At 38.0% G+C, this 26,932-nt stretch overlaps 2 protein-coding genes across 32 annotated transcripts in view; one reads left to right on the top strand and one right to left on the bottom strand.

The window, feature by feature from the left end:
- The window catches only part of HMBOX1 (homeobox containing 1), a 176,497-nt gene extending 160,827 nt beyond the window's left edge, over positions 1–15,670 (bottom strand). For 10 of the 29 annotated variants that reach the window (XM_072719615.1, XM_072719617.1, XM_072719622.1 and 7 more), the window contains exon 1: positions 15,327–15,654. The gene's annotated coding sequence lies outside the window, so the exon portion shown is untranslated. Of the gene's footprint in view, positions 1–15,326 lie in introns of all 29 variants that reach the window. The other 19 variants (XM_072719618.1, XM_072719607.1, XM_072719621.1 and 16 more) reach the window with 6 other exon arrangements.
- A 130-nt stretch (positions 15,671–15,800) lies between these two features.
- Positions 15,801–26,932, top strand: part of INTS9 (integrator complex subunit 9) — a 101,868-nt gene continuing 90,736 nt past the window's right edge. The window contains exon 1 of one of the 3 annotated variants that reach the window (XM_026007839.2): positions 15,801–16,135. In XM_026007839.2, the coding sequence (XP_025863624.1) occupies positions 16,127–16,135 (9 nt within the window). In that variant the 5' untranslated portion in view covers positions 15,801–16,126. Of the gene's footprint in view, positions 16,434–26,932 lie in introns of all 3 variants that reach the window. The other 2 variants (XM_026007840.2, XM_072719597.1) reach the window with 2 other exon arrangements.

Here is a 26,932-nt window from a genome sequence, read left to right as displayed (position 1 = left end):
TTGTTCTTATAAAAATTAAATAGAAAAAATTGATGGAATATTTTGGTATAATAGATAATTTAATTAAAACCTATTATACTTATATATATAAATAGATACAAATAGAAAAATAAATCATTATATATTTATATACATAAGTATATAATATTTAATATTCATTAAAGTTGAATTGGGTGTAGGTGAGTCTACTCCAAAACTTGGGGAAAATAATAGATTGATTTGATTCACAGATTATATAATAAGCATCTTTAAGGTCTCCTTTCATTTTCAAAAAATCAAAACTTAAAATCATAAATAATACATATGGGTATGGTTTATGCATGAAAATCTAATGTATAGTGCCAATCTATGGATTCATATACCAAGAAAAGGCCTTAACCTCAGATCAAGGTTTCCTGACCTTGGCACTATGGACATTTTGGACTAAAGAATTCTTTGGGGATTGTAAGGGAAGGAGGGGGAGCAATACAGACCTGTGAATTTTAAGATGTTCAGCAGCACATCCCTGGACTTCTTTACTACCCACTAGATGGCAACAGCAGCACCCCCACCCAGCAGTGACAATTAAATTATCCCAAATGAGAACCACTACCCTGTATCAAACAATTGATGAATACATGTATAATTATGTATTTTGATTAAAGTAAAATGTTTAAGTAATAGGTTTTAATGATTTTTACTATAACCAACTTTTTTGATTAACTGATAAGCTACTAATTCAAATTAAATAATTTAAGATGACGGGCAGCCCGGGTGGCTCAGCAGTTTAGCGCCGCCTTCAGCCCAGGGCGTGATCCTGGAGACCCAGGATCCAGTCCCACGTCAGGCTCCCTGCATGGAGCCTGCTTCTCCTTCTGCCTGTGTCTCTGCTCGCTCTCTCTCTCTCTCTCTCTCTGTGTGTCTCTCGTGAATAAGTAAATAAAATCTTTTAAAAAATTATTTAAGATGGCTTTTCTATACATAACAGAAAGAAAAAAAAATTCTTGAATTTGTAAGGTGCCAAATAAGATAGCTTAACTTTATATATGATAATATTCTCATCTCTAGCACATCTTTTCTGGGATCAAAACAGAAGTACAAACTTACTGAACAGGTCAAAGCAGGGAGAGAATGCAGAAGCAGTAAAAGAAACAAATTTAAAAAACAATTTCCAGATGGTTGGAAGAGTAGCATAGAGAAAGCTTATTACCTTTAACTACTCAGTCCTATTTACCATAACATTTACTGCAGGCTCATCCAACATCAGTCAAGAGAGGTTCCTATGCATAAACTCCAGAAAGTTCAAATGTCTGCTATTATGGCAAATTATGATTCACTCATTTTTAATATCCAAAAAAAATAAGGTGACTCTTTATGTAATGACACCATCATATATCATTAAATAAATATGTTAGAGTATGATACAATTATTTAGGTAGGCATTTAAAAATATGATCTGTACATGCAAAGAAAAAGATCTAACAGTAAACCAAATCGCGAATAGCAGTTATACCTGGTGTGTTCATTTTTCATAACTGGCATAATGATATTTCCTTCATACATGATCTTTCTAGAACCTCACCACTCCTCCTATGAAGATTCTGTGTTCCCTCCTCTAGAACATAGGCAGGCCAGCAGTACTGCCTCAATAAGCAGAATACAGAATAATCCTGCGTGGTTTCCAAGACCAAGTCATAAAAAATGATATGCCTGATTTTCCTTCTATCTGTGACACCTGCCTTTAGAGCCCTGCAGTACCAAGTAGCAAGTCCAACTATTCTAAAGCCATCATACTGGTACCTCTGGGTTCAGATCTTATTAAATCCAAACTATGAAGTACTTAAACTCTAGGCTTATGTCTTATATAACATGTAACCAAACATCCAACTCTTGATTTCTGCTCAGGTCATGGTCTCAGGGTCATGAGATGGCACCGTGTGTTGGCCCATGCCGAGTGCAGGGCCTCCTTGGGATTCTCTCTCTCCCCCTGCCCCTACCCTCACTCACACTCTCTCTCTCTCTAAAAAAATAAAAACTAAATTCAATTAGAAATATATATACACACACACACTTATATATAGATGAATGAGAAGCAATCAACAAACTATGAAAATTAAAGGGGAAGGGAAAAGAATGCAGAGGGGAGTAAGTCAATAGGAGACTCAGGGACGTTTCACTTAAACTAGAATCCAATTCATACACATGAAACAAAAACCAGAATATTTACAAAGTGATATACGTTGCAAGTAAATACAAATTGTATATACTATTAACTGGGTGCATAGGTACAGCTTATATTTGGAGTAAATGACTGGTTCAAGTGTGACAGGGTTCATTGGAAAGTTTTAACTGTCAAGATAAGGATATACAAAGACATTAAGTGGGGAAAGTAGCAAATACCAAGAAATGAAAGCTGAAAACATACAGCAGGAAAAAAAGGTAATTTACTTGAATGTAATTGAGAAAAAGTCTTTAGGAACAAGAAAAACAGGATGCCAGTAAGGGAGGGAAAAAAACTTAAAAAAAAAAAAAAGCAAAGGGATTAAAATTGGAAGACAACACAATTCAAACTAAGGTACAGCAACTTCTTGAATGACTTGATGAAAAGTGTTTGATGAAAATTATTCTAACAGTACTGTGCACCATGGAATAGAGTAGGGAAGAGGCAGAAAGGCCAGTTTTACTGCTGTAATCATCGCAGCAAGAAGTGATGAGGATGGCAACTATAGATGTAAAAAGAGAATGATCTAAGAGATGTGATGGTGAAAGAATCAGCAGAACACTGCAGATGAATTAGATAGAGGAGGAAGGAAAGTAGTATAAAAAGGAAAGTACTAAAAGGGTGTTTTAAAGGTTTAAAATCTGAGAACTCCAAGACTGGAGCTAAATTTTTAAAAAGATGACGGAAGGAAAAAGATCTGGATAGAAAGAATTTTAACCAAAAGGAAATAGGCATTTGCATTAAATGCAATTAAAGCCTACGAAAGGATAACTGAAAAGAAAAATCAACGAACAAAAGTAAGTAAGTTAGAAGATATCATTTGCAACATATGAGAATTTTAATGATTCAAGAGAGTAAATACTTTAGAAACAGAAACACAGGCCAACTAATACTAAAATGATAAGATGTGCCTTAATCTGTGCAACCACTCTTCTAAGCACTTTACAAATATTGCCTCATATACTAACAACAATCCTGTGATATGGGTACTACTATTTATCTCCAATTTACAAATGGAGTTACAGTGGTTTATGCACTTACAGAGTAAGTTGTGGAGGTCAGATTTACACCCACATAGTGTGGCTCCCAAATCCATGTTCTCAACCAGCTCAATATTCTAGGATAAATTAAGACTCTGAGAAGAATGATGACAGATATTTTTAAAAGGTGAGAAATTAATTTGTGAGGGCAAAGGTTCATGAGATGGTTGATATACCAAAGCACATACGTTTTAAAAAAGACCTTGCTTAGTAGATCTAGAAAACTAGAATAAGGGAGAACTTACGGACTAACGGGGAGTAGGAATAGGGAGAAGGGAAGGGGAAGGATGGTCTAAAGAGCTGGTACATAAAAATATAAAAATTTAAGAAAATAAATGTAACATATAACCATAAAGACTAAATGGTTTGGGATATAACACTAACCATTAAATATAACATCTAGAAAAACTGCCATTCTTGACCAAAACACATCTCATGGCACAATTTAGTGGCATAAGCAGTTATATAGTATGGATATGAAATATTTATTTTTATTTTTTAAAATATTTTATTTATTTATTCATGAGAGACACAGAGAGAGAGAGGCAGAGACACAGGCAGAGGGAGAAGCAGGCTCTCTGCAGGGAGCCTGATGTGGGACTTGACCCCAGGACCTCAGAATCATGTCCTGGGTCAAAGACAGACGCTCAACCACTGACCCACCCAGGTGTCCCTGGATATGGAAAGGCAGGTACACGTCAGGGAGGAAACATTACAAGAGTTATATAGGCATTTAAGATTACTAAGTATTCTACCAGAAAACCAAGCACATAAGTTCTCAGTAGATATGTCTATGTCTATCCATTTTCCAAACACTCTGAAGACCACCTTATTACAATTACCCAGCAGGCTTACAAAGGACATATTCTTGGGCCCATCTGAGATTTTAAAGATCTGGGAGTGGAGTTCAGAAAACAAAAATTCTAATACATTTGCCAGGCAATTCTTTTGCACAAAAGTTGAGATGCACTGTGTTCCTGTGTTGCCTAAGTATTTGAACTCTATGACTCCCCAACTGTTTATCTTCTATGGCTTTATAATCTGAAACTGATCTTCCAAGTTTTCATTGCCTATGCTTGACTTATGCTTAATTCTAAAATCTCAGTCTTGGTTTGGTTGACATAATTAAGACTTGGCTTTGGAGTTTTTAGCCCTGAAATCCATATCAACTTCAATTTTGACACAGGGAGAAAAAACTTGTAGTTCGTTTGCCTGATATCATGGATCTTCTGTTAAATATAGGGATCCCTGGGTGGCGCAGCGGTTTGGTGCCTGCCTTTGGCCCAGGGCGCGATCCTGGAGACCCGGGATCGAATCCCACGTCAGGCTCCCGGTGCATGGAGCCTGCTTCTCCCTCTGCCTGTGTCTCTGCCTCTCTCTCTCTCTCTCTCTCTCTCTGTATGACTATCATAGATAAATAAAAAAATTTAAAAAAAATTAAAAAAAAAAATTTAAATATAACATATGGTGTTGATGAGACACTGGGTCAACCCAGTATGTCATTCTTATGTTGCCAGAACTGTACTAAAAAAAAAAAAAAATGCTCACTACTATAGGCTCACCATATGAAAATTCCTGTTTATTGCCTCTAGAGTAAGGCGGCACAAATATCCTGTCTCTGTCCTAATTTACCACAAAAGCTTGTCAGATATGAAAGACACTTTCTAAGAGTAGAGTTGTCACCATATAGACTGTATCTATGAAAATGTTCCTATTTCTGAAATAGTTCTTTCAAGATGTCTTTTGACCTCAGTGATGGGGCAAATGGTAGCCAAAAGGTTGTGTACTTGATAAGAGGTGGAACCGAAAAATAAGCCTCTTTAGTCAACAAGGGATGCTCCTTGATAGCAATAACTAGGATCCTAAAAGAATAGCTTTAGGATAATTTCATGCTTTAGCAGGTCTGTGATTCAAATTGTTGAGACAGAACAGCCATGTCTCTAGTGTTATCTCTGGTTCTTTCCTTAATCCTGCCTAGTTCTATAGTCCTACTCTGTCATCTTTCTGGTTTGCCTGAGGTAACTAACATAAAAAGCTAACACTAAATTACTCTGGGAGACTTTTGCCATTTCCTACAAATTATTTGATCCTTGAAGAAAAGGATTAAATCCAACTAATCTTTGTATCCCACAGAGTACCTAAACATGCACTGCTATACTTGACATGTTTAACTGAGTGCCCTGTTCATCTCCTACAAGAGAATCCTCCTCATGCAGAGGACCCAAAAAGTATTAGCCTTATATAAAAGGTGACTTTCCCCTGTGTCCTACCCCCAAGGTCATGGAATAGAATTGACATCTAACTCATGGTCATGCATTCAGATTTCTCTCTCAGCACCTGAACTAAAAGAAGCACACTGTCACCACTAACAGAGTAAACAAGCTTTAAAAGGACAAAACAAGGGGACCCTTGGGTGCTCAGCAGTTTAGCACCTGCCTTCAGCCCAGGGCATGGGCCTGGAGTCCCAGGATTGAGTCCCATATCAGGCTCCCTGCATGGAGCCTGCTTCTCCCTCTGCCTGGGTCTCTGCCTCTCTGTATGTGTGTGTGTGTGTCTCTCATGAAAAAAAAAAAAAAAAAGGACAAAACAGTTCAAGTCAGCACCAGCGGCAAACCAAATCCACCTGCAAGTCAAAGTTACAAAGTAGCAGAAACCATGTAAAACTACAGTAAGGCAAACAGAAGTGGAATGAGAAGTAACAAAGCTTGATAATGCAGACATAAAAAGAGAAGGCAAGACAAGAAACCATATATCCCAGAATGAGAGCCAGAGACTAGCTTCTCAGATTCCTGACAGATCTCCCTTTTGCACAACCCCAAACAGCTGGATCCCTACAACAACCTTCTTTGAAGCCAAAGAACTCTTGATTAAAGCACTATTTTTTTAGAATGTACACCAAGATAAATAAAAAGCTGGCAACAGATAAATCCAAAGAGGAAAAAAAATGCACCAGGAAGAAAGTGAAATTTCAGGTTAGCCAAAGAGTTCTCTAAATATGAATCTGACTTATCAGAAAGTACTACCAATACTTATCATATTTTTGTCATGAAAGAAATTAGAATTTAATTGATATTTTCAAAGAAAATTATCAGTGTGCATAAAAAAACTATCTCAAACTCAAAGGAGAAAAAGCCCATATGATAGATCTTTTCTGGTATCATATTTCAAAATATTTTGTTAGCCTGTTTAAAGCAGATCTTTGTTGTCCAATGTCTACAATAATCAGTAGTATATTAAATTAATAGCCTTGTCTTTGAAGACAGGCTTCATAACTTACACAGTTGATAAAGTGAAGGCAAAGGCCAGTCCTGTAATCAGCCTTTAACTTGATGGTCCTGTCTTGTACCCAGAGTAACAAGAGTATCTAGAACCCCTTTCTTCCTCTAAAGATTCTTTCTCTAGAAACAATCTTTGAACTGATTTTCTCTAGAGAGAGTCCCCTTACAACAAATCAAAATAAAACTACGGTATGAGCTCACTATCAATTCATCTGACAAATTTGCTTTAACACTGTTAAAGACCAAACTAACATCAGAATAATTGCAATTTTGCTTATCTAATACAGATTCTAACATACTTCTTGTCTGGCAAGAAATATATCACTTAAGCTTTGAATTCATTTAAATCTTACATGCTTTTTTTTTTTTTAAGATTTTATTTATTTATTCATGAGAGACACAAAGAGAGAGAGGCAGAGACCCAGGCAGAGGGAGAAGCAGGCTCCCTGAGGGGAGCCCAATGCAGGATTCGATCCTGGGACCCTGGTATCACACCTTGAGCCGAAGACAGACGGTCAACCACTGAGCCACCAAGGCGTCCCTCTTACATGCTTCTTTACAGAAATTTTCAACATTACTAATTTTTACTAAAAAGTTTAATGGTCATTAATATTATAAATCCTCAATTAAGTAAAGCTTGCCAATTTTTAAATTCTCACAACAAAGTTTAATTACAATTTTCCATAAAAATTTCAAGATGTGCCAAAAGAATTTCTGAACTACTACAAAAGGTTAAAGAGTGAAATTACTGATCCAATAATCGATGTCCTTCTCCTTAGTTATATTTGACAAGACAAAATTTATGACTAAGGGGGCATTATTCAATCTCTGTAACAGCAGAAGAGTTCTTCAATAGTACCTGATTGTGGTGTTGGTTATAGAATTCACACGTGATTAAAATGGCATAGAACTACACAGGCACATACTGTACCAACGTCAATCTCCTGTTTAATACTGTACTGAAGTTACATAAGATGTAACCATTAGGGGAAACTGGGTGAAAGGTATAGGCCCTCTCCACTATTTCTGCAACTTCTTGTGAATCTATAATTTTTTAAATAATTTTTTAAAAGATTTTATTTATTTATTCATGAGAGACACAGAAAGAGGGATGCTTGGATGGCTCAGCGGTTGGGCGCCTGCCTGCAGCTCAGGTCGTGATCCTGGGATCCAGGATCAAGTCCCACATCCGGCTCCCTGAGTGGAGCCTGCTTCTCCCTCTGCCTATGTCTCTGCCTCTATTAGTCCGTGTCTCTCATGAATAAATAAATAAAATCTTTTAAAAAAAGAGAGAGAGAGAGAGAGAGAGAATGAGAGTCAGAAACATAGGCAGGGGGAGAAGCAGGCGCCCTGCAGGGAGTCTGATATGGGACTCTATCTCAGGACCTCAGAATCACGCCCTGGGCTAAAGGCAGATGCTCAACCACTGCGCCACCCAGGTGCCCCTATAATTATTTCAAAATTAAAAATAAATAAGCAAACAACTTATTACTTTAATTAATAACAAAAATGCCTTATATATTTTTTTAAATTAACCTAAATACCCTGTTTAGTTGACTAGAAAACAGAAACCTAATCATTTATACATACAAACTTAAACTACCAATAACAAAGTTATTTAATTGACATGTTGTCAACTAAGACATTCTGTTTCAGAAAATGGAACTTAAAATCGGAAGTAACCAATAACCTGTACTTATTAAATAATTCCTTATTTTAGGGAAGAGGACCAGGTCGGTTGATACCTGTGTTAATTTGTAATAAAAGCAATTATTTATTTTTTTAAAATGATCATACTTAAAGTAAGAGTACCATTCTGGGGGGAAAAAAGCCTCAAAGATATTTTTATTTAACCTTGGACCTACTACCTTTGGAGGAAAATGACAGTTTATTGAAAAGATGATACAGAATTTCAAATAAATAAGATCATGTCATCTTTTCAGAAAGGTCTTCCTTGGACAACAGAATAGTAGAGCAACTATTCTTGTCCTGAGTGGTTCTAAATAGATACTATGTAAAACTAAACATAGGCTATCTCTGACTCCAGAAAATGGGTTTTCAACCAAATAAAGGTAATATTCAGAATAGCTACTTTCAGGTTCTCCACAATGAATAATTATGTTCCATGAAGGTAAATGCTGGCTAAATTAGTGGTTGCAAACTATAGTAATAATAGAGCCTCCTACAAAAATTACATTCTAAAGTCTGGACTGATACCTCAGCTATCATCCTTCCACTTCTATACCATAGGTTTGGGTAACATTTATCCTTGTCTCAGTTTGGTAAAAACAGGACATTATTTCTCCTCCTTGAGGGAGGAATGAGACACTGATATAAATCACCATATGTGTATCATCTACCACTTTGGAAAACCAACTGAAGCAGTGGAAATAAACTAGCCACCCAACCTCAAGTATAAACATTAGTATGTAAATAAAACATATGTCTGTCAAAGAGACTTCCAGATCATATAATGCAACTATTCAACTGTCTCAATAGCAATGTTAAAAAAAAAAAAAATTACCTAAAAAGGAGAGAAAATTTGGATTTGTGGAATAAAAGTGAAAAAAAATATACGAAATCAAATGGGTCTTTCATTAAGTTAAGTGAGATGATAAAAATGTTGGATTACCAAGGGGGAAATCTAAGTTAGAAACATAAAAATGTATTAACAAGGCAAAGAAAATAAATTTTAAATTGCCTGAATTAGGCAATAATCTAACTCACATTGCCTTTTATTTTGAAGAAAAAACCAGAAACCAGGGCAACAGAATATACTATCATTCTTTATACACCAATATGTTTTAAAGTTCACAATTAATTCTTTACTTTTGAAGACATTACTAACAACTGCAACCCTTACAGACTAATAATACCCCATCGTCCTTAGCTATGCTAAAAAGTGGCTGTTTGGCCTACCAGTAGCTTGGCATGCATAAGGCACAGGTTCTGGGGTTGATAATGATAAAATATAAGGCAAGAACTAAAACACAAAATACATCATGTAACATGATAATAATAAGAAACATTTACGATATTCCTAAAGCATTCTAAGGACTTAACAGTATTCTAAGGGCTCATGATAATAATCCTATGAAGTGAGGACTATTTATCCCCATTCTACAGATGAGGAAGCTGAGAAACAGATTAAATGACTTGCCCAAAGTCACATAGCTAGTAACTGGCAAAGCCAGGATTTGGACACAGATGGAGTAACAGTTTGGATTCATTTGAAAGGCTGAGGAGCCACTGAAGGATTACAGGCAAAGTATGGCTAACAATCAAATTTACATTTTCCTTTAGCAAGATCTCTCAAATAGTAGTAAAAAATGACTTAAAAAAATACTGAACACAGGAAGATTAGTTAAGAAATTGATGTGGCAAGACAAAATGATGAAGGCCTGAATTAAGGAATAGCATGCAATAAAAAGAAGTCAATTGATACAGATACGAAGGATGTAAAATCAACTTGATTCTATGATTGGATGTGGAGAGTCAGAATGACTGACTCAAGGTTTGACTAAGTGGGCCCAACTCCACGGCTTCACATTTTAATCAGATCACTATTTTATCAAAATCTTAAAGCAGATAAATGTAGTTTCATGTCATCTTCATTTCAGCAATAGCCATAGCATTTCACTTTCTCCTCTTTGAAAACTGTAACTTATATACATTAAAATTATTGCCCCTTGGCAACTCCACACTAATTGTTTAATATGCATACAATAAAGAGAGCTATTAAATGTTTTCCATAAACCGTCTCCAGACCATCACTGAACATAAGAGACAGAAAAGCCATAGAGAATATGTGCAACTTAGTAAACATTCTTATCATAATCAGCACTCTAAGTTAAAAAAATCTAAATGCTCTTTGAGTGAATTATTATCATTTATAAGGAGGGATCTATGTGACACCTGTTTTAAAATTCAAAAAAGGTATATAGCTCATAACTTCAAGCTAAATATATTTTTTTAAACTTTTGTTTGTAAATGAAAAAACAAAAACAAAAACCACTATCCTTATACCCCAAGTTAAGGACCTGTAAAGTACTTCATTAGAATTATAATAACTACTGGAAAAACTTACTGTAACTTCAAACTTATTAACATTGTAAGGGTAAAACTATGCTAAAGCCAAAGCCTTCCAGTAACTAAATATTCTTGGAAAGTGTCCAAGACCATACTATAGTAAATTTCCAACTTGTTTCATCTAAGATCAAGAAAAACAAGTTATCTAAAGTACTGGATTATGTTTAAATAGACTCTAACTAAAAGTTATACCTCAAATAATCAGTCAGAAAAATCTTTACTCTGTACTTATGATGGGCCGTATAACCAGTATGGGTCAGGTGGGGAGACAGCTGAACCTGGGAATCTAAGTCACATATTAAGTAACATTACTTTCAGAAAAAAATCAGTATCAATAGCTTCCATTTTGAGAGAAACAGATTTTGGCAGAATATATTAAAACGACAATTTATAATGATACTGAAAATCTCCATAGCTTCTATAATGTGGACAGCATATGGTGGTAGTTACTCTGGCTTCTAGTCTGAGCCACTGTTTGGTGTCCTGTTATTTGTGGTTCAGATTCCTTTTTTACAGGTTGCAGGTCTCATAGATATATACCAATTTCACATATAAACAAACATAAAGGTGCTTTATGTAAGTGAGTATGTAAATGTAGCTATATGACACTCTAGACTAGCTGTGATTCCCACTCATAACAATTTTTTTTTACAAATTAAAGTTCTACTAAATTGAAAAGCAAAAGCCAACAGTTAACAGAAAAATCTGGCCAAAAAGCAAAAAAAAAAAAAAAAAAAGCTACAAAATAATTCTGGAAGCCAAAAAAACCTAAATAAAGCAGTTTTTCTAAACAAACCCAACACATTCTCAATGAGCACTTTCTACTTTACCTATAAGCATTCACATTATTAAAAAGCTGAGTGGTATACCAACTTTCATTTATGAAAAATGACATCTTAGCATACATTTCTAATTTCCAAGAAAAATAACTCAAGTTTAAAGATCTGCATACAAAAATAATAGAAGCAAGAGCTGCAAAGAAATTAATCAAAAAAGCAAATGTGGTTTTACAGGAAACCTGGAAGTTGTCTGCAACATTTAAAAGTAGGATGGACTGATTATAAAATACACAAGACCCCAAATGAACAAATTTAGCATAAACATCCGCAATGTATTCAACAACTACTGAAACAAGCAATCCCATTCCAATAGATACTTGCCACAAAAATTGTCATAAACTGGCTACTTCTATTTTTTTTAAATGATGAAACAATAGAGATTTGGTGCAATATATTTTATAACTTACCAATAATGGGTTATTAAATTTCTATTAGTGATGCTTCAACTACGGGTTTGTGCTGAGTGAAATCTGTTCATACAGCAATGAGAACGAAGCCTCACTAAAGACGTTCAACATAGAGCTGACCCCTAAAGGCTCCTTGATGCACATTTGCAACCACAGTATTCATGATACACAGTACACTAAACTAGCAACAGATTGGTTAAAAACAGTTTGGATTCTCAACTTCCCATAATACAGGCAACATTTTTAGAAGCAATCATATTAAAATAAATGTGTCTTTCACAGTTACGGGATGAAATTTTATGCTGGACAGGCACCAATGCCCTGATTTTCTACTTTTTTCATAAACCATATGACTTCCACATGCTGACAATGTTTTATGCTTTAACCTGCAGTAAAGGCTTTACATCATTTTAATGCTCAGTGCTTAAAATGCAACAGAATAAACCCCGCCGCCCCCCTGCCAAATGCAAGGAATATGTTTGGTTTGCTTTTAGTGATTTTAACCAGACTACTAGTCAGAAAAAGTTTAATGAAAGCTCTTCCCAGTAAGTAATTCTGCACTTTCATGGAAGAAAACAAATAAAAAGAAAATCGGGTAGGTGGGAAAGAAATACTGTTTCATTTTTCCAACTCTTAAATATTTTAGCTTTTTATTTCTAAAACAAGTATTGAACATTTAAAAAACTCCACATCTAACAATATCTTTCAGCAAAAATATACTTTATTATGTAGTTACATAGGATTTTCCTCCAGTTTTGGCAAAGTAATGTTTCAGAGTAAGATAAAAGGTTAAAACAAAAAATTCTAGACATCCTAGTCAAAAACAAAACAAAACAAAACAAAAACACCAAAGGTTTGACTTTGTATCACACAGTTATATTCTAAATTTGAGATTTAGAAGACATCAATTTTTTTTTCTATTCAGGTCAATCTAAATATATATTCTACCTCACGTTTACAGTCAGCCAATCTTTGTGAATGATCAACTGCAGAAATTTCAAATCAAAGCTTATAAAAAACATCATAAGACTACCTACTGTATCTATGTGACTTTCAGTTTTTATGGAATCTAAGGTCCTTTACTGACAGGTTCCAGAATTGTTAAGTTTGGAGGCAAATGTGTAAATACCCTAAGTCTCAACAATCAAAAGAGCAATTATACCAATTTCTTTAGTTATGTAAAGGTCCATTACACACACACACACACACACACACACACACACAAAAACTGTCACTGAAGGAGTGCTCCTGAAAAACTTCTATTTCAGACTGAAGAAACTACAAAATACATGGTCTTAAATTCTCCTGGTGTAATGTCATTAAATATTAAAGACTGTGAGAAAAAAAAAAAAAAAGATGGTATTTCAATCTTCTTGCCTAGATAACTCTACTTGAAACTTGAGAAAAAAAAAATCAGAATTCAAATTTCCCAAACTTAGCTTATGAACACAATTCAACTACATCTAACAACTTAGTTGTGCCATTTTAAAATCGGTTTAAACGCAAAGCACTTCAATCCGGACGTGACAATTACCTGTGGCATAAATGCAAGTAAAAACAAATGCAAGTCCTTTTCATCTAATGATGCATTTTTATAGTAAAATCACGGAAAGCACAACTCTTTATTAGCGCAAACGAAATAAAACAGGCACAGGAGGCATCATGTCCATCCGGGAAGAGAAAGGTAGCACGCCAAGAAAGAAGGGAAGGACTGAAGGAGGATGAAGGGAAGAAAGGAAAGGAAAGGAAAGGAAAGGAAAGGAAAGGAAAGGAAAGGAAAGGAAAGGAAAGGAAAGGAAAGGAAGGGAAGGGAAGGGAAGGGAAGAGAGGAAAGGAAAGGAAAGGAAAGGAAAGGAAAGGAAAGGAAAGGAAAGGAAAGGGAGGAAAGGAAAGGAAAGGAAAGGAAAGGAAAGGAAGGGGAGGAAAAGAAGGAAAGGAAAGGAAAGGAAGGGAAGGGAAGGGAGAAAGGAAGGAAAGGAAGGAAAGGAAGGGAAGGAAGGGAAGGGAGGAAAGGAAAGGAAGGGAGGAAGGGAAGGGAGGAAGGGAGGAAGGGAGGAAGGAAAGGAGGGAAGGGAAGAGGGGTTTCTATACCTGCAGGATCCCGGAGAGATGAACTAGTCACACACATCACTCTACCCTAAGAATTTTTAAAGCTTCAAGGTAAAAAAACAAAACAAACAAACAAAAAAACAGCAATCACTTTATACCATTCAACTTTATACAGTGTAGTATCTTTAATGTCAACTGCCTTCCATTCCCCACTCACCCACTGCTTCCTCACTCTTCCATACCAGCTTTCAAGGCAAATCCGAGACAGAACAGGGTGGGGTAGACGAAAAATACAACCAGCGCCTATCAGCTACTCCCCTCGCCCCCCCCACCCCCACCCCAATAATCTCCAACAGTTCTTCCCCCTCACTACGAAAATGAGTGTCCCCTGTCCCCAGACACACAGCCGTCATCCTGTGTCTTCAGCAGGCACGCAGAAGACAGACGCATACCCGTGTCAGCAGCACTCCAGACCCCCGCCGCACGCCCGCCAACCTCGAGGACTGTTATCTGATGCGTTTAACGTGAACCCGGCGACATACATCCACCTACTGTTTCGGGGTGTGAGGGTGGGTGGAGGACTCCTTTCAAAGTAGCCCCAATCGTGTAACCAAAACACGGTTCCGGAATAAAATATTAAAGAACACTTTTCCTTTCCCACCTACCTCTGGACTTAAAGGATGCCAAAAAAAAAAAAAAAAATCCAGCTCCACACCACCTCATGTCTAAAATTCTTCAGCCGGGAGTTTGTGGGGTGGAGCGTGGAGATCTGTCCAGGGGAGGGGGCGGAGGCGGGGAGCAGAAGTGTGAGCGGGTAATGGGACCCCAACGAGTTGCTCACCCCCGGCCACCCCGCACCACGCCGCCGAGCCCAGGGGTCCAGGACCCGGACCTCACGCACACGCGTCTCTGCCCAGGCCCAGATAAGAGCTAGGACTCCGGCTACCTAACTTCCCACCGAACACACGTTTATTCAAGGCTAACACATCACACCAAGTACACGTCACAGTTTAAAACACAGTTACAAACCCCAAACAGACCCCACACAGCACCTCCAATTCACCTCGCAGTTTCACAAACTCCAAACAGGAGACCCCACCTCCAGGATTCAAACCTTCCGCCCACAGTGGAGAAACCAGGAGGAAAAAAAAAAAAAAAAAAGAGTTGGGGAGCAGCCGACGCCTTTCAATTGCCGCCCCCACAAACTGCCCCACCCCACACCCAGCGCCCGGGTTACCCACTCGGAAGCCCCCTGCTTCCTCCCTCCTCTCAATCCGGCCGCCTAAGAGACCCAGCCCCAGCCCCAGCCCCACTCACTTACTCCCCCAAAACCCCCCAACAACAACAACAACAACAAAAAAGTGAAGAGAAAGAAGTGAGGAAAGAGACTTGAGGTAGTTCGGCTTCAGAACCGCTCGACTCACCTCAGAATCCTTGCTGAGTTCTCTCCGCCCGGCACAACCCCCTCCCCAACGTCCCAGTACCAAGGGCTGAGGCAGGGAGGAGGGGAAAGCGGGAGGGGGAGGGGTGTCTTCCGCGTGGGGCGCCAGTCGGAAGGGGACTGGGGAGGGGTTGAGGCCGGCGCAGGAAGAGGAGAAGGGGGAGGGGAGGCCCCTATCTCCCAGTCTCCCCCTGAAAACCTCCCTTGTCTCAATCACACCAGACTGACTGTCTTTGTCTGGCTGACAACCGCCATATTGATATCAACAGCCCCGCTCCCACCTGCTGCAGCCGGGCGGCCCTGGGAGTTGTAGTTCTTGCCTCCCTTGAGTAAAAGCTTGGGACTCGGCATCCAGAGGCCCCAGGGAACTACAGCTCCCGGCAAGTCCCGCGCCCATCCGCCTTCCCACAGGGAGGAGGGGAAAGGGGGCTCCAGAGCCATGGGGACTACACATCCCAGAATACCATGCGTCCCAGGCCCACAGAGGGGACATGATATCATGCTGGGGTGCAGAGGGAGGATGAATTGGCGGCGGGGATGAATTTGAGTTGGCCGAAGGAGGCGTTAGAGAGGAAAAGGGACGGAAGAGAAAGATGACCACAGTACCCATGATGCACCCAGAGAGGACTACATTTCCCATGATGTCCCGGCGGAGGGGGCGTGGAGAAGAAAGGACTGCATGTCCCGCGATGCTCTCGGCTGGCCGGTGGCGGAGATTGAACCGGAAGACGCTTTCTGCGTGTGAGAAGTGGAGTGTCTGGTGCTGAAAACCAGAAGTCCAATATGAAACTGGTGAGTCTCTGCTCCTAGGTCAGAGGCCAAAGGTGATGCCGTATCCTTTTGGACTTCTTCGTTTGCACCTTGGGAAGGGGAGTAGAAAATGGAGTGAGCCAAGGAAAGCGCTGCTGTTGTTGAGGAGGTTTGAATCTAATCCCCACCCCCAACCCCCCCACCCCCAGCTGCCTGGAGATCTTCTCCATCCTTGGACGGGTCCCTTTGGTTAGATAAGACGTTGACTCTGTCGCGATTCTTCTCCGACAAACGGAGGTTGGGCTTTCTTATGAGCTAGGTTTGACTTCTCAGCTGCCACGTGAGTGTTGAACTAGATTAACTTCTTTCCATACTGTTGGCACTCGAGCGTTTCTCCCTGCCGCTGTTGAGGCTGTTTTTGTTAGATGTGAGCAGACAGCAGAAAATACTGGGCAGAGAGGAGTTATTAAATTTTGTATCACAGACAAAATTGCCTTAGGACTTTAGAGAAGGACGAAATCAGGGTGTGATGTAGGAGGATTGGAGACTTAAACCCTGCGTATAGGGGGCCGAGAGGAGGTTTTAAGGCATTCCACCCTAGGGACTGCATGAGTCAAGGTTAGAGGGAACATGCCAGTGTACCTAAAGTCTTTGCATCGCAAAACCTAAACACATTGCTTATAGAAAAGCTTCTCAGACCTTTATTTTAGGGCATTTTACTTATTCTGCATAGATCCGACTAGTTTATTCTACCCGTATGGAATTAATAACAGCGTTAATTAGGAGGTGTTAGATGCTGTTTCTCAACCTTTTAAAATTTAAGTTCCTGCAGCCAAGTATGTTAGGCTTTACTTTCTCTGATGTTTATACAAAAACAAAAGGTTTCTCTTTAAAAAAAAAAAAAGATTTTATTTATTTATTCATGAGAGAGAGAGAGAGAGGCAGGCTCCATTCTGGGAACCCAACACGGGACTCGATCTCGGGACTCCAGGACGGCGCCCTGGGCCAAAGGCAGGCGCCAAACCGCTGAGCCACCCAGGGATTCCCCGAAGGTTTATTTTCTTATTTGAACATATTTTTCCAAAATGTATGCTCCGGTGCGCCCCACCCCCACCCCCCCACCCCCGCATATACTCTGTACAGTGTCAGCTGTTTCCTGAAAAGAAGTATGAGAAAGTATTAAAGGAGATTCAATTCCAAACCTGCTGCCATTTAAAGCTGGTTATGTATGTCAGTTTGCTTCTGGGTCTGTGTGTGAAACATTTAAGAATGCAGAATTGAAAGTCACTGCCTTGCCCTATAGGAGCATGCAATTGAATGAAGAAGGTAGAAAAGAAAGCCAGAATTATAATTCATTGCATTCATGGTAAAATAAAGATGTGTTCAGGGTTTGGGGAATTGAGAGGATAATGGGGTGGGAGAAGGGTGGAAGACAGATTCCTGGAAAGGACTCGAACTGATAAAAAAAATGAGTAGGCCAGGGCCTTCCATTAAGAGGGTTCAGGTTATAGGTACAAAAAAACTTGCACCTAAATGATTGGAACACAAACCATGATTCCCCAGTAAACAATAAATCACACTGGTATGCTTGGTGAAAAGGCATGCAAGTGTGAAACAATTTTTTCCTTAAAAACGCATTTGGCTGAGAGTATCAGAGAGCCAAAGTTTACTTTATGTATACTTTGGTTTGCTCATAATATCCTCCTGCTTAATTTATTTACAGACGTGGAAACACGGAAGGGAAAAGAGTAAAAACTTATTTTTTTTCCTTTAAGAACCAAAATATGCCTCATAGAAAGAAGAAGTGTTTATTATATCTATGGTCCCTCCCACTTTATTTTCAATCCACGTGTTACATGTTAAAACTCATTTGGTAGTTGTTAGATGATCTTTAATGCAGAATTACCGTCAACATAGCATTTCAAAAACATTGACGCTCACTCAGTAAGACTTCTCGTGTGTTATACCTCATAAAGTTGAAATAAATCATCCCGTGGCCTAAAATTTTTAACTGTGTACTGCTTCAGGAATATGTAGTAATACTTTATGTAAAATGCTTTATTTACATTTATATCTTGAAAAACAGAAATACATTTTATTGAGGATATCCTTGTTTTTGAGATAATGACTTCCCAAAATACCCTCCCCATGCACAATCTATGACCACATCTTGTTGATTGATTCTACTTCTGTTCTTGAACAAGTCTCTTTCTCTCCATCCCACTAATACTGCCTTTGTACTGACTCTTTTCACTTGACACTTAGAATTCAACATTACTTTCTAACTGATCTCCCTGCGTTCAAACTTAACCCCATCCAGTCTGTTCTTTACTCTGCATCCCATAAGTTAAATTGCAGAGTTCCATAAAACCCTAGTATCTTCCTTTGCCCTTAGGATAAAGTCTTATAATTTTTAACTTGGCTTACTTGGTCCTGCAGAATATGGCCCTGTCTACCTCTCCAGGCTCATGTACCTAGCCTTCATCTCCCTTGCTCTCTTGGTTCCAATTATATTGTACATCTTCCAGTTCCTTCAGCTCACCATGTGTTTGCCTCAGGGACTCAAGTGTGTTGCTTTGCATACAGTGCTTTTTTTGCCTGCCTAATTTCTTCATTTGTCTCAGGTCTCTTTTTAGTACTTCTTTAAGGTTTCCTTGAATTGGGTACCACTGTTATGTGCTTCCATGGCACATTTTCTTTTTGTAGCCCTGGTAATTATTGGTTTTATGTTTGTCCTCCCTCATATAGCCCCAGGGCCTGACACATAGTATGATCCCACTGAGTAGTACTTGAATAAATAATTTCTGAAGGATTGTCAAGGTCTGTGAATACTGATAAGAAAAGATTAAGGAGTGTATTTAAAAAATTAAAATAAGCGGTATCCTTTGGAATAAAAAATACATATATTTGTTACCTTTTGTGGAGCAATTACTGTGTGCCAGGCACTGTACTAGGTACTTGTGGTGTGGTGTCCCACTTACTCCTTCGATCTGGGTGATAGTATTCCCATTTTACATATGAAAAGTCTGAGCATCAGGAAAGTGGAGTGGCTCAAAGTTACACAGATGAAAAAAGTAATAGAACCAAGATCTGAATCTGAGATTCCTTTCTTCAGACTCTTTTACCTCATGAGGGCCGAGATTCCAGCACCTTTCAAAGTACCTGATATATATTATCTCTTAATAAAAGGAGGCCAGAGTGCACACTGTGAGAGTTTATTCTAGGCTATTTTTTAAATTAGCATTAAATATGAGTTTGATTAAATTAAGATCTTTTAAAAAGATTATTGTTAAAAAAAATTAAAGTTTGGAAACTTCCTTAATAATATAAAGGGCTCCATATCAGACCATACCAATTGAGTTGAAGGCCCAAGTTAGTTTTTATACTACCCAATTTAACCTCTGTAATACCATTTACAGTGCTCTAACTTTACACATCACTCTCTTGATGGCTTTTCACACACCCGAGGGAAGACTATGGATGTCATTATAAAATAATCCATGAATATCTCCTTAGAAAGATACCATCTCAAAGGATTTTAATTACTGGCTATAATCTAATGCAGTATTCAGGCAGCTTTATTTAACTGAAGAAAACTTAATGGCACCTGTAGTTAACCTGAATTATTTTTAAAGAACAGAAAAATTAGAAGTGTATCCTCTAAATTAGCATATTTTATAACATGCTCTATTATTAGTATAAATTGAGCCTGATGGCCAATTCAGCAAAGGATAGAAACTAAAATTCATCAGGGTCCTTAACAAAACATCATAGAACAAAAAAATACTGAATATGTTGACAAATTGAGTTTGAAATACCATATCCAGGAATTTAGTCATACAAAGAGATGAAGACTAAAGTGACTAAGATAGTAAGAAGCAATTCAAGAATGCAATATGTGGAACGCCTGGGTGGCTCAGCAGTTGAGCATCTGCCTTTGGCTCAAGGTGTGATCCCAGGATCCGGGATCAAGTCCCACTTCAGCCTCCTCCCAGGGATCCTATGTCTCCCTCTGCCTATGTATCTCTGCCTCTCTCTCTCTCTGTGCGTGTCTCTCATGAATAAATAAATAAAATCTTTAAAGAGGAAAAAAAAATGCAGCATGTGTCATACTTTCTATGGATCAGGAGATGGAGACAATCTTCTATTTTATTAAGTCAACAGAGATTTATTATGCAACTACAGTATACTGTTGGCATTCAAAGTTTTAATACTTTCCATTTTAACTCTTACATTTGACCTCAAAGATTGATGACAGGAAATTATTTGTGATTTTGCCAAAGCACAAATTTGAGTATGACTGAGATTAGTGATAATCCAGGCGCCTGGGTGATTCAGTAGGTTAAGCGTCTGCCTTTGGCTCATGTCATGATCCTGGGGTCCTGGGCTTGTGCCCCACTCCTGGCTCCCTGCTTAGCATGGAGCCCGCTTTTCTCTTTCTCTCTGCCCCTCCCCCCCTCATATGCTTGGTTTCTCTATCTCAAATAAATAAAATCTTTTAAATAAAAAAAGATTAGTGATAATCCTTAGTGAATGAGCCTAATAGCCTCAGAATCCATGGCTCTCTGTAGTTATTGTAGCTCTTTTGTTAAAGTTCTAAAAGAAAGGTCTTTTAAATGTTTGTTATGCAATACTTTTTTATTCATTTTTATAAAGATTGTGTTTATTTATTCATGAGAGACACACAGAGAGAGGCAGAGACATAGGCAGAGGGAGAAGGAGGCTCCATACAAGGAGTGTGATGTGAGACTCAATTCTGGGATTTGAGCCGAAGGCAGACACTCAACCACTGAGCCATCCAGGCATCCCTATACCTTTTTAATTTAATGGAGGAAATTATATGTTGTAGTTGTATTTACAGATTTGAAAAGTCAAGAAGTCCAGGAGATGTTCTTGAGTGATCCCTGCTCATTTATACAAAGTGCTATCACTACTGGCTTTTTGGGGAAGGCTCAAACTTTTAACTCATATTTCTCCTAGGAAAACATATGGAGCAAAGAAATGTGTTCATTGAGTGTTCCCAGTGGAGGACAAATAAAACACCAGTTGGAGTTGCAGATGATCTAGAAGATCTTTGCTTGAAAGGGGCAAATTCTGCCCGAAGGTTAATTTAATAAATCATTAGAAAGGGGTGTGGTTATTCCTCACCTCAGATATGAGAATGACAGATTATTTCTCTAATTTACAGAACTGTAGAATGCTTTTGGCTTCTTAGAACTTGGATCAAAAATAGAAAATCTCTTGCTATAAATTACAAACATTCACAATTTTACAGGTGCTTATTAATTCACCTGTTGTGATACAAATTGTTAAAATGTCAACCTGATTTCACTCTTTTCTGTTTCTCTTTGCTGGTTGATTAGAGTGCCCTCATGTGTCTTTATGATGTAATATCATTTTGAGCTTCCCAAAGGTTATGTTTTATCACCACCCCTGTATGGTAGGTGTTTTTTCTTTCTTTTCTCAAACTGAAAAGCAATATGTAACGTAAGGCCAAGTCACACACTTTATTCAGCAGTGCTGTGAGATAAAAATGGATATTTTACTTTGGGGCATTTCAAAGTCATAATTGTTGTTAACTCAGAAGATTAAATCTTTTATACTTAAGATGAAAAAAGGTGTACCAATAATAGATCTTTTTCAGCAACGAGTTGAATTGAGAAATATATATGACTCACAATATAAGCATGACAGCATTAGTGTTGCATATAACTAGAGTAGCACATCTGTTTGTGCTTGGTTTGCTTTGAGCACTCAAATGCTGCTGCTGTTGACTCTGATGATTAGCGGAGTGTACTTGACAAGGACCAAGAATGTCACATGGCATGGAAATCAGTTAAACCCAGCATTCCAGAAGGAAAATTTGCTCCTGGCTTGCTAAATGCCAACAGAGGTCCAGACATACACAGCCCCTCAGATCTCCCATTATTATTCATTTATTCTTTCAACAAATCTTCCTACCACCAGTCTCACTAGGCCTTGCTCAAGGTACTGGGTATATTGCAGGGAGCAAAACATTTACTCCCCTGCCTTTATGGAAAGTAATGTCTAGTGGGCTTACTGTGCAATTCAAACAATATTACAGTGAACTTCCTGATGTAGAGATATCATCAGGCACTGGCTCAAGTATTTTTTTAATGTAATGGTCAAATAATGCATCTAATTGTATCCAAAAATATGCCTTCTTAAAATTTTAGCAGTTACGGCCAACTTGCCCACTAGTTTACCATTGTACCTGTAGTGTATGAGAATGCATTTCCTCCCCCCTTGCCAACAATGCCATCTGTTTCTTTACTCTTACTATGTGTCTTACTAATGCAACTTTCTTCTTTCATCAATCCTCACACCCTCTTGTCTCTTAAACTTCAGCCATTTTTAGTAAAACATCCTTACGGTAGTGGTATATGGATGTGGGAAATGTACCAGAAAAGGGAACACATTTCTTCATATATAAAAAAAATAGTGTCATAAGAATCTTTAAAAGGAATCTTTAAAAAGAATCTGTGGTATTGCTTTGAAAATGCTGATGCGGGACGCCTGGGTGGCTTAGCAGTTGAGTGTCTGCCTTTGGCTCAGGGCATGATCCCAGGGTCTGGGATGGAGTCCCACATTGGGCTCCCAGCGAGGAGCCTTATTCTCTCTCTGCCTATGTCTCTGCCTCTCTCTGTGTGTCTCTCATGAATGAATGAATGAATAAATAAATAAATAAATAAAATCTTAAAAAAAAAATGATAGTGCTGATTGCATGGGTGTAGTGATTAAGATGGCAGCAGTATCGTGGGATCAAATGGATTGGAGAGGCAGCCAGGACAAGTGTGTGTAAATGACAGAGGAGATCCTGCATCATCCCCAGAAAAGGAATAATCTGTGAGATGGAGCTAGAATTTCACATATCAGGAAGGACTAAGGAAAAGATAGATGCCAGAATTTGCAGAAATCATGAAAAAAAGCAAGACTGCAAACCAAAAGGATGAAGGGAAATAAGAAAGAAAGACTGTAAGGAGAAATAAGACAGTTTGAAAACCAACCCCAAGGCACTCAGTGATCAAGTCTAAGAACTGTGGTGGGAACTGTACTGTGAGAAAAACAGGAAGTTTCAGGTGTCCCTGATTGACCATATATCTGAAGGGAATGCCTTGAAAGTCTAAAACATTTAAATTTATTGAAAGCACAACTGAATGAACTTTAGCGCTCTCAAGGATATGTAATCAGATAGATGATATTCAAGAAACTGATTTTTTAATAGGAATTGCAAAACATGGGATGCCCAGGTGGTCCGTTAGCAGTTGAGTGACTGCCTTCAGCTCAGGGCATGATCCTGGATTTCCGGGATTGAGTCCCACATCGGGCTCCCTGCATGGAGCTGCTTCTTCCTCTGCCTAAGTCTCTGCCTCTCTCCTTCTATGTCTCATGAATAAATAAATAAAATCTTAAAAAAAAAAAAAGGAATTGCAAAACAAAAACCCTTTTTGCCTTAAGATACAGTTTGTTTTTTCATCACTCTTGTTTATAAAGGGGTGGGGGGAGGTGAATAATAAAAGGTTTCTTGCATAATCCATTCCTCAGATTTATGTATGGCCTAAGCAGATTCTCTTTTCCTAAATACAACATTTCTGCATTTTTCTATTTCAGTAAAATAGAGGAAGGCATAATTAGATGTTCTAATTTAATAAGTCTTCCTTCCCATATGTTTTCCAGCATGAGTGAAGAAACAGTTGTATTAATAATGTAGAGGATATTATTATTATAACCATTACCTTTCTTTTTACATTTTTAAAGCAGCTTTATTGAGGTATTGTTTATATGCCACAGAATTCATGCACTTAAAGGGTACTATGCAGTGACTTTTAGTAAATTTAAGAGTTGTGCAACAATCACCACAATCCAGTTATAGAATATTTCCATCACTCCAAAAAGATCCCTTGTGCCCATTAGCAGTCAATCCCCATTACGACCTCCAAGCTCAGGCAACCACTTAGGTACTTCCTGTCTTGTAGATTTTCCTTTTCTTGTCATTTCATATAAATTGACTACTACAATATGCAGTCTTTTGTGTCTGACTTCTTTCACTTAGCATAGTGTTTTTGAGGTTCACCCATGTTGTAGCATATAGTGCTTAATAATATTCCACTATACGAGTATACCCCATTTTGTTTATCCATGTGATAAACATTTGATAGACATTTGTTTTCACTTTGGAGCTATTGTTGCGTGGAAGGTTTCCATTTCTAGTATCTCCATGTTTTCATTTCTTTTTCTTGCATGATTGCACTGGCTAGAACCTCCAGTACAGTACTGAAGTGGTGTGAGCCGACATCCTTGTCAGTCTTCCCTGTTTCCAACCTGAAGAGGAAAACATTTAGTCTTTCACTATTGAATATGATGTGAGCTGTAGGATTTCTGTAGATATCCTTAGTCAAGTTAAAGATGTTCTCTTCTGTCCTTAGTTTGTTGAGCATTTTTATCATGGATAGGTCTTGGATTTTATCAAATGCTTTTTTGAGGGTAATCAAGATGATCATATACTTTTTGTCTTTTTTTATATTAATATAAGGGAATAATATGTTCAATGGTAACTCAATCTTACATTCCAAGTATAATTCCCACTTGGTCATGATGTATAATCTTATAGACATATTGCCAAATTGGTTTGCTAATATTTTGTTGAGGATTTTTGCATATATATTCACAAGAGATATTCTGTAGTTTTCTTGTAATTAATCTTTGGCTTTGGTATCAGAGTATAATATATAATATTGTTCTCTTAGAATGAGTTGGGAAATGTTCCCTCCTCCTGGAGGAGTGCTCAAAGAATTTATCAGTTCTTTATTTTTTAAGATTTTAATTATTTGTTCATGAGAGACACACAGAGAGAGGCAGAGACATAGGTAGAGGGAGAAGCAGGATCCTCATAGGGAGCCCGAAGCGGGACTCAATCCCTGGACCCCAGGATCATGCCCAGAGCAGAAGGCAAACACTCAACCGCTGAGCCACCCAGGCGGTCCCTATATCAGTTCTTCTTTAAATTTGTAATAGAATTCATCAGTGAAGCCATTTGGGCCTGGGCTTTTCTTTGTTGGCAGATTTTTAATTGACTATTTCACTTTTTTTTTTTTTTTAATTTTTATTTATTTATGATAGTCACAGAGAGAGAGAGAGAGAGAGAGAGAGAGGCAGAGACACAGGCAGAGGGAGAAGCAGGCTCCATGCACCGGGAGCCGACGTGGGACTCGATCCCGGATCTCCAGGATCGCGCCCTGGGCCAAAGGCAGGCGCCAAACCACTGTGCCACCCAGGGATCCCACTATTTCACTTTCTTTACTTGCTATGGGTCTCTTCAGATTTTCTGTTTGTGCATTACACTTTTTAGAAATTGTAGTAAAATATACACAACATCATAAGATTAACTATTTTAACCATTTTTAAGTGTAGAGTTCAAAGGCAGTAAGTATATTCACCTGGATGTGTGACTATTACTATCCATCCCCAGATATCACTTAGTATGACATCTTCAAGGTTTATCCATGTTGTAGCATGTCTCAGAATTTTCTTCCTTTTTAAGTCTGAATAATATTCCACAAACATTTATACTACATATTGATTATCCATTCATCTGTGTATGCACACTTAAGTCATTTCTACCTTTTGGCTATTATGAGTAAAGCTGCTTTGAAGATAGTTGTACATATATCTGTTAGATCTCTGCTTTGAATTGTTTGGGATATTTATCCAGGAATAGAATTGCTGGATCACATGGTAATTCTCCATTTGACTTTTTTGAGGCATGAACATACTGTTTTTTTAACAGCATGTGCACCTGCACCATTTTATATTCCCAGTAACAGTACATGAGGGTTCTGATTTCTCCACATTTTCATCACTCGCCAACACTTATCATTTTCTGTTTGTTTTGATAATAGCCATCCTAATGGGTGTGAACTAGCGTCTCACTGTGATTTTCATTACATTTCCCTAATGCTTAGTGATGTTGAGCATTTTTGTATGTTTTGAGATAGGTAATATATGTACATTGTTTAATAAAATAATAAACTGTACAGGTTTAAGGGAGAAGAAAAAGTGAAGAGATCTGCTCCTATCATTATCTTCCTCCCCAAGAGCAATCTCTATTATCAGTTTCTTGTATACCCTTCAGAGATATTCTGTGGATTTGCATTTATGTAATATCCATCCCTTTTTAATATTTTATGTAATAGACGCTACCCACACTGGTTTTGCAAATTCCTTTTTCTAAGTTAGAAATGTATCGTACCTATCATTTCATTTTTTTTTCTTTTTTTTTTTCTTTTTTATTTTCTTTTTTTTTCTTTTTTTTTTTCCTATCATTTCATATCAATATCTAGAACTGGTTTGTTTTATAAAACACTACATACTCATACTTAATGAATCAAAGTCTACATTTAATAAGGAGGAGGGGCAGCCCAGATGGCTCAGCAGTTTAGCGCCGCCTTCAGCCCAGAGCCTGATCTTGGAGATCCGGGATCGAGTCCCACGTCGAGCTCCCTGCATGAAGCCTACTTCTCTCTCTGCCTGTGTCTCTGCCTCTGCCTCTCTCTCTCTCTCTCTCTCATGAATAAATAAATAAAATCTTTAAAAATAATAATAATAATAAGGTCTTGGATCATTTGTTTTCACAGTACTCCATTGTAGACAATGAAATATTTTCAATGCTCCTTTCAGATATTTTTAAAAATATTTCCAACACACACTTTGTATTTTCATTGTCTAAAAGATGAATTTAGACTTATGGATGTTAAGCTGGAAGATAAAGTTCTACTATCCCCACCTACATCCCTCACTACAACTTTGAAAATCATTCAT

This window comes from Vulpes vulpes, chromosome 9, assembly GCF_048418805.1.
Source record: "Vulpes vulpes isolate BD-2025 chromosome 9, VulVul3, whole genome shotgun sequence".
Classification (NCBI taxonomy): domain Eukaryota; kingdom Metazoa; phylum Chordata; class Mammalia; order Carnivora; family Canidae; genus Vulpes; species Vulpes vulpes.
The sequence above is the reverse complement of the archived record's forward strand: the minus strand, read 5'-3'. Positions and strand labels throughout refer to the sequence as shown.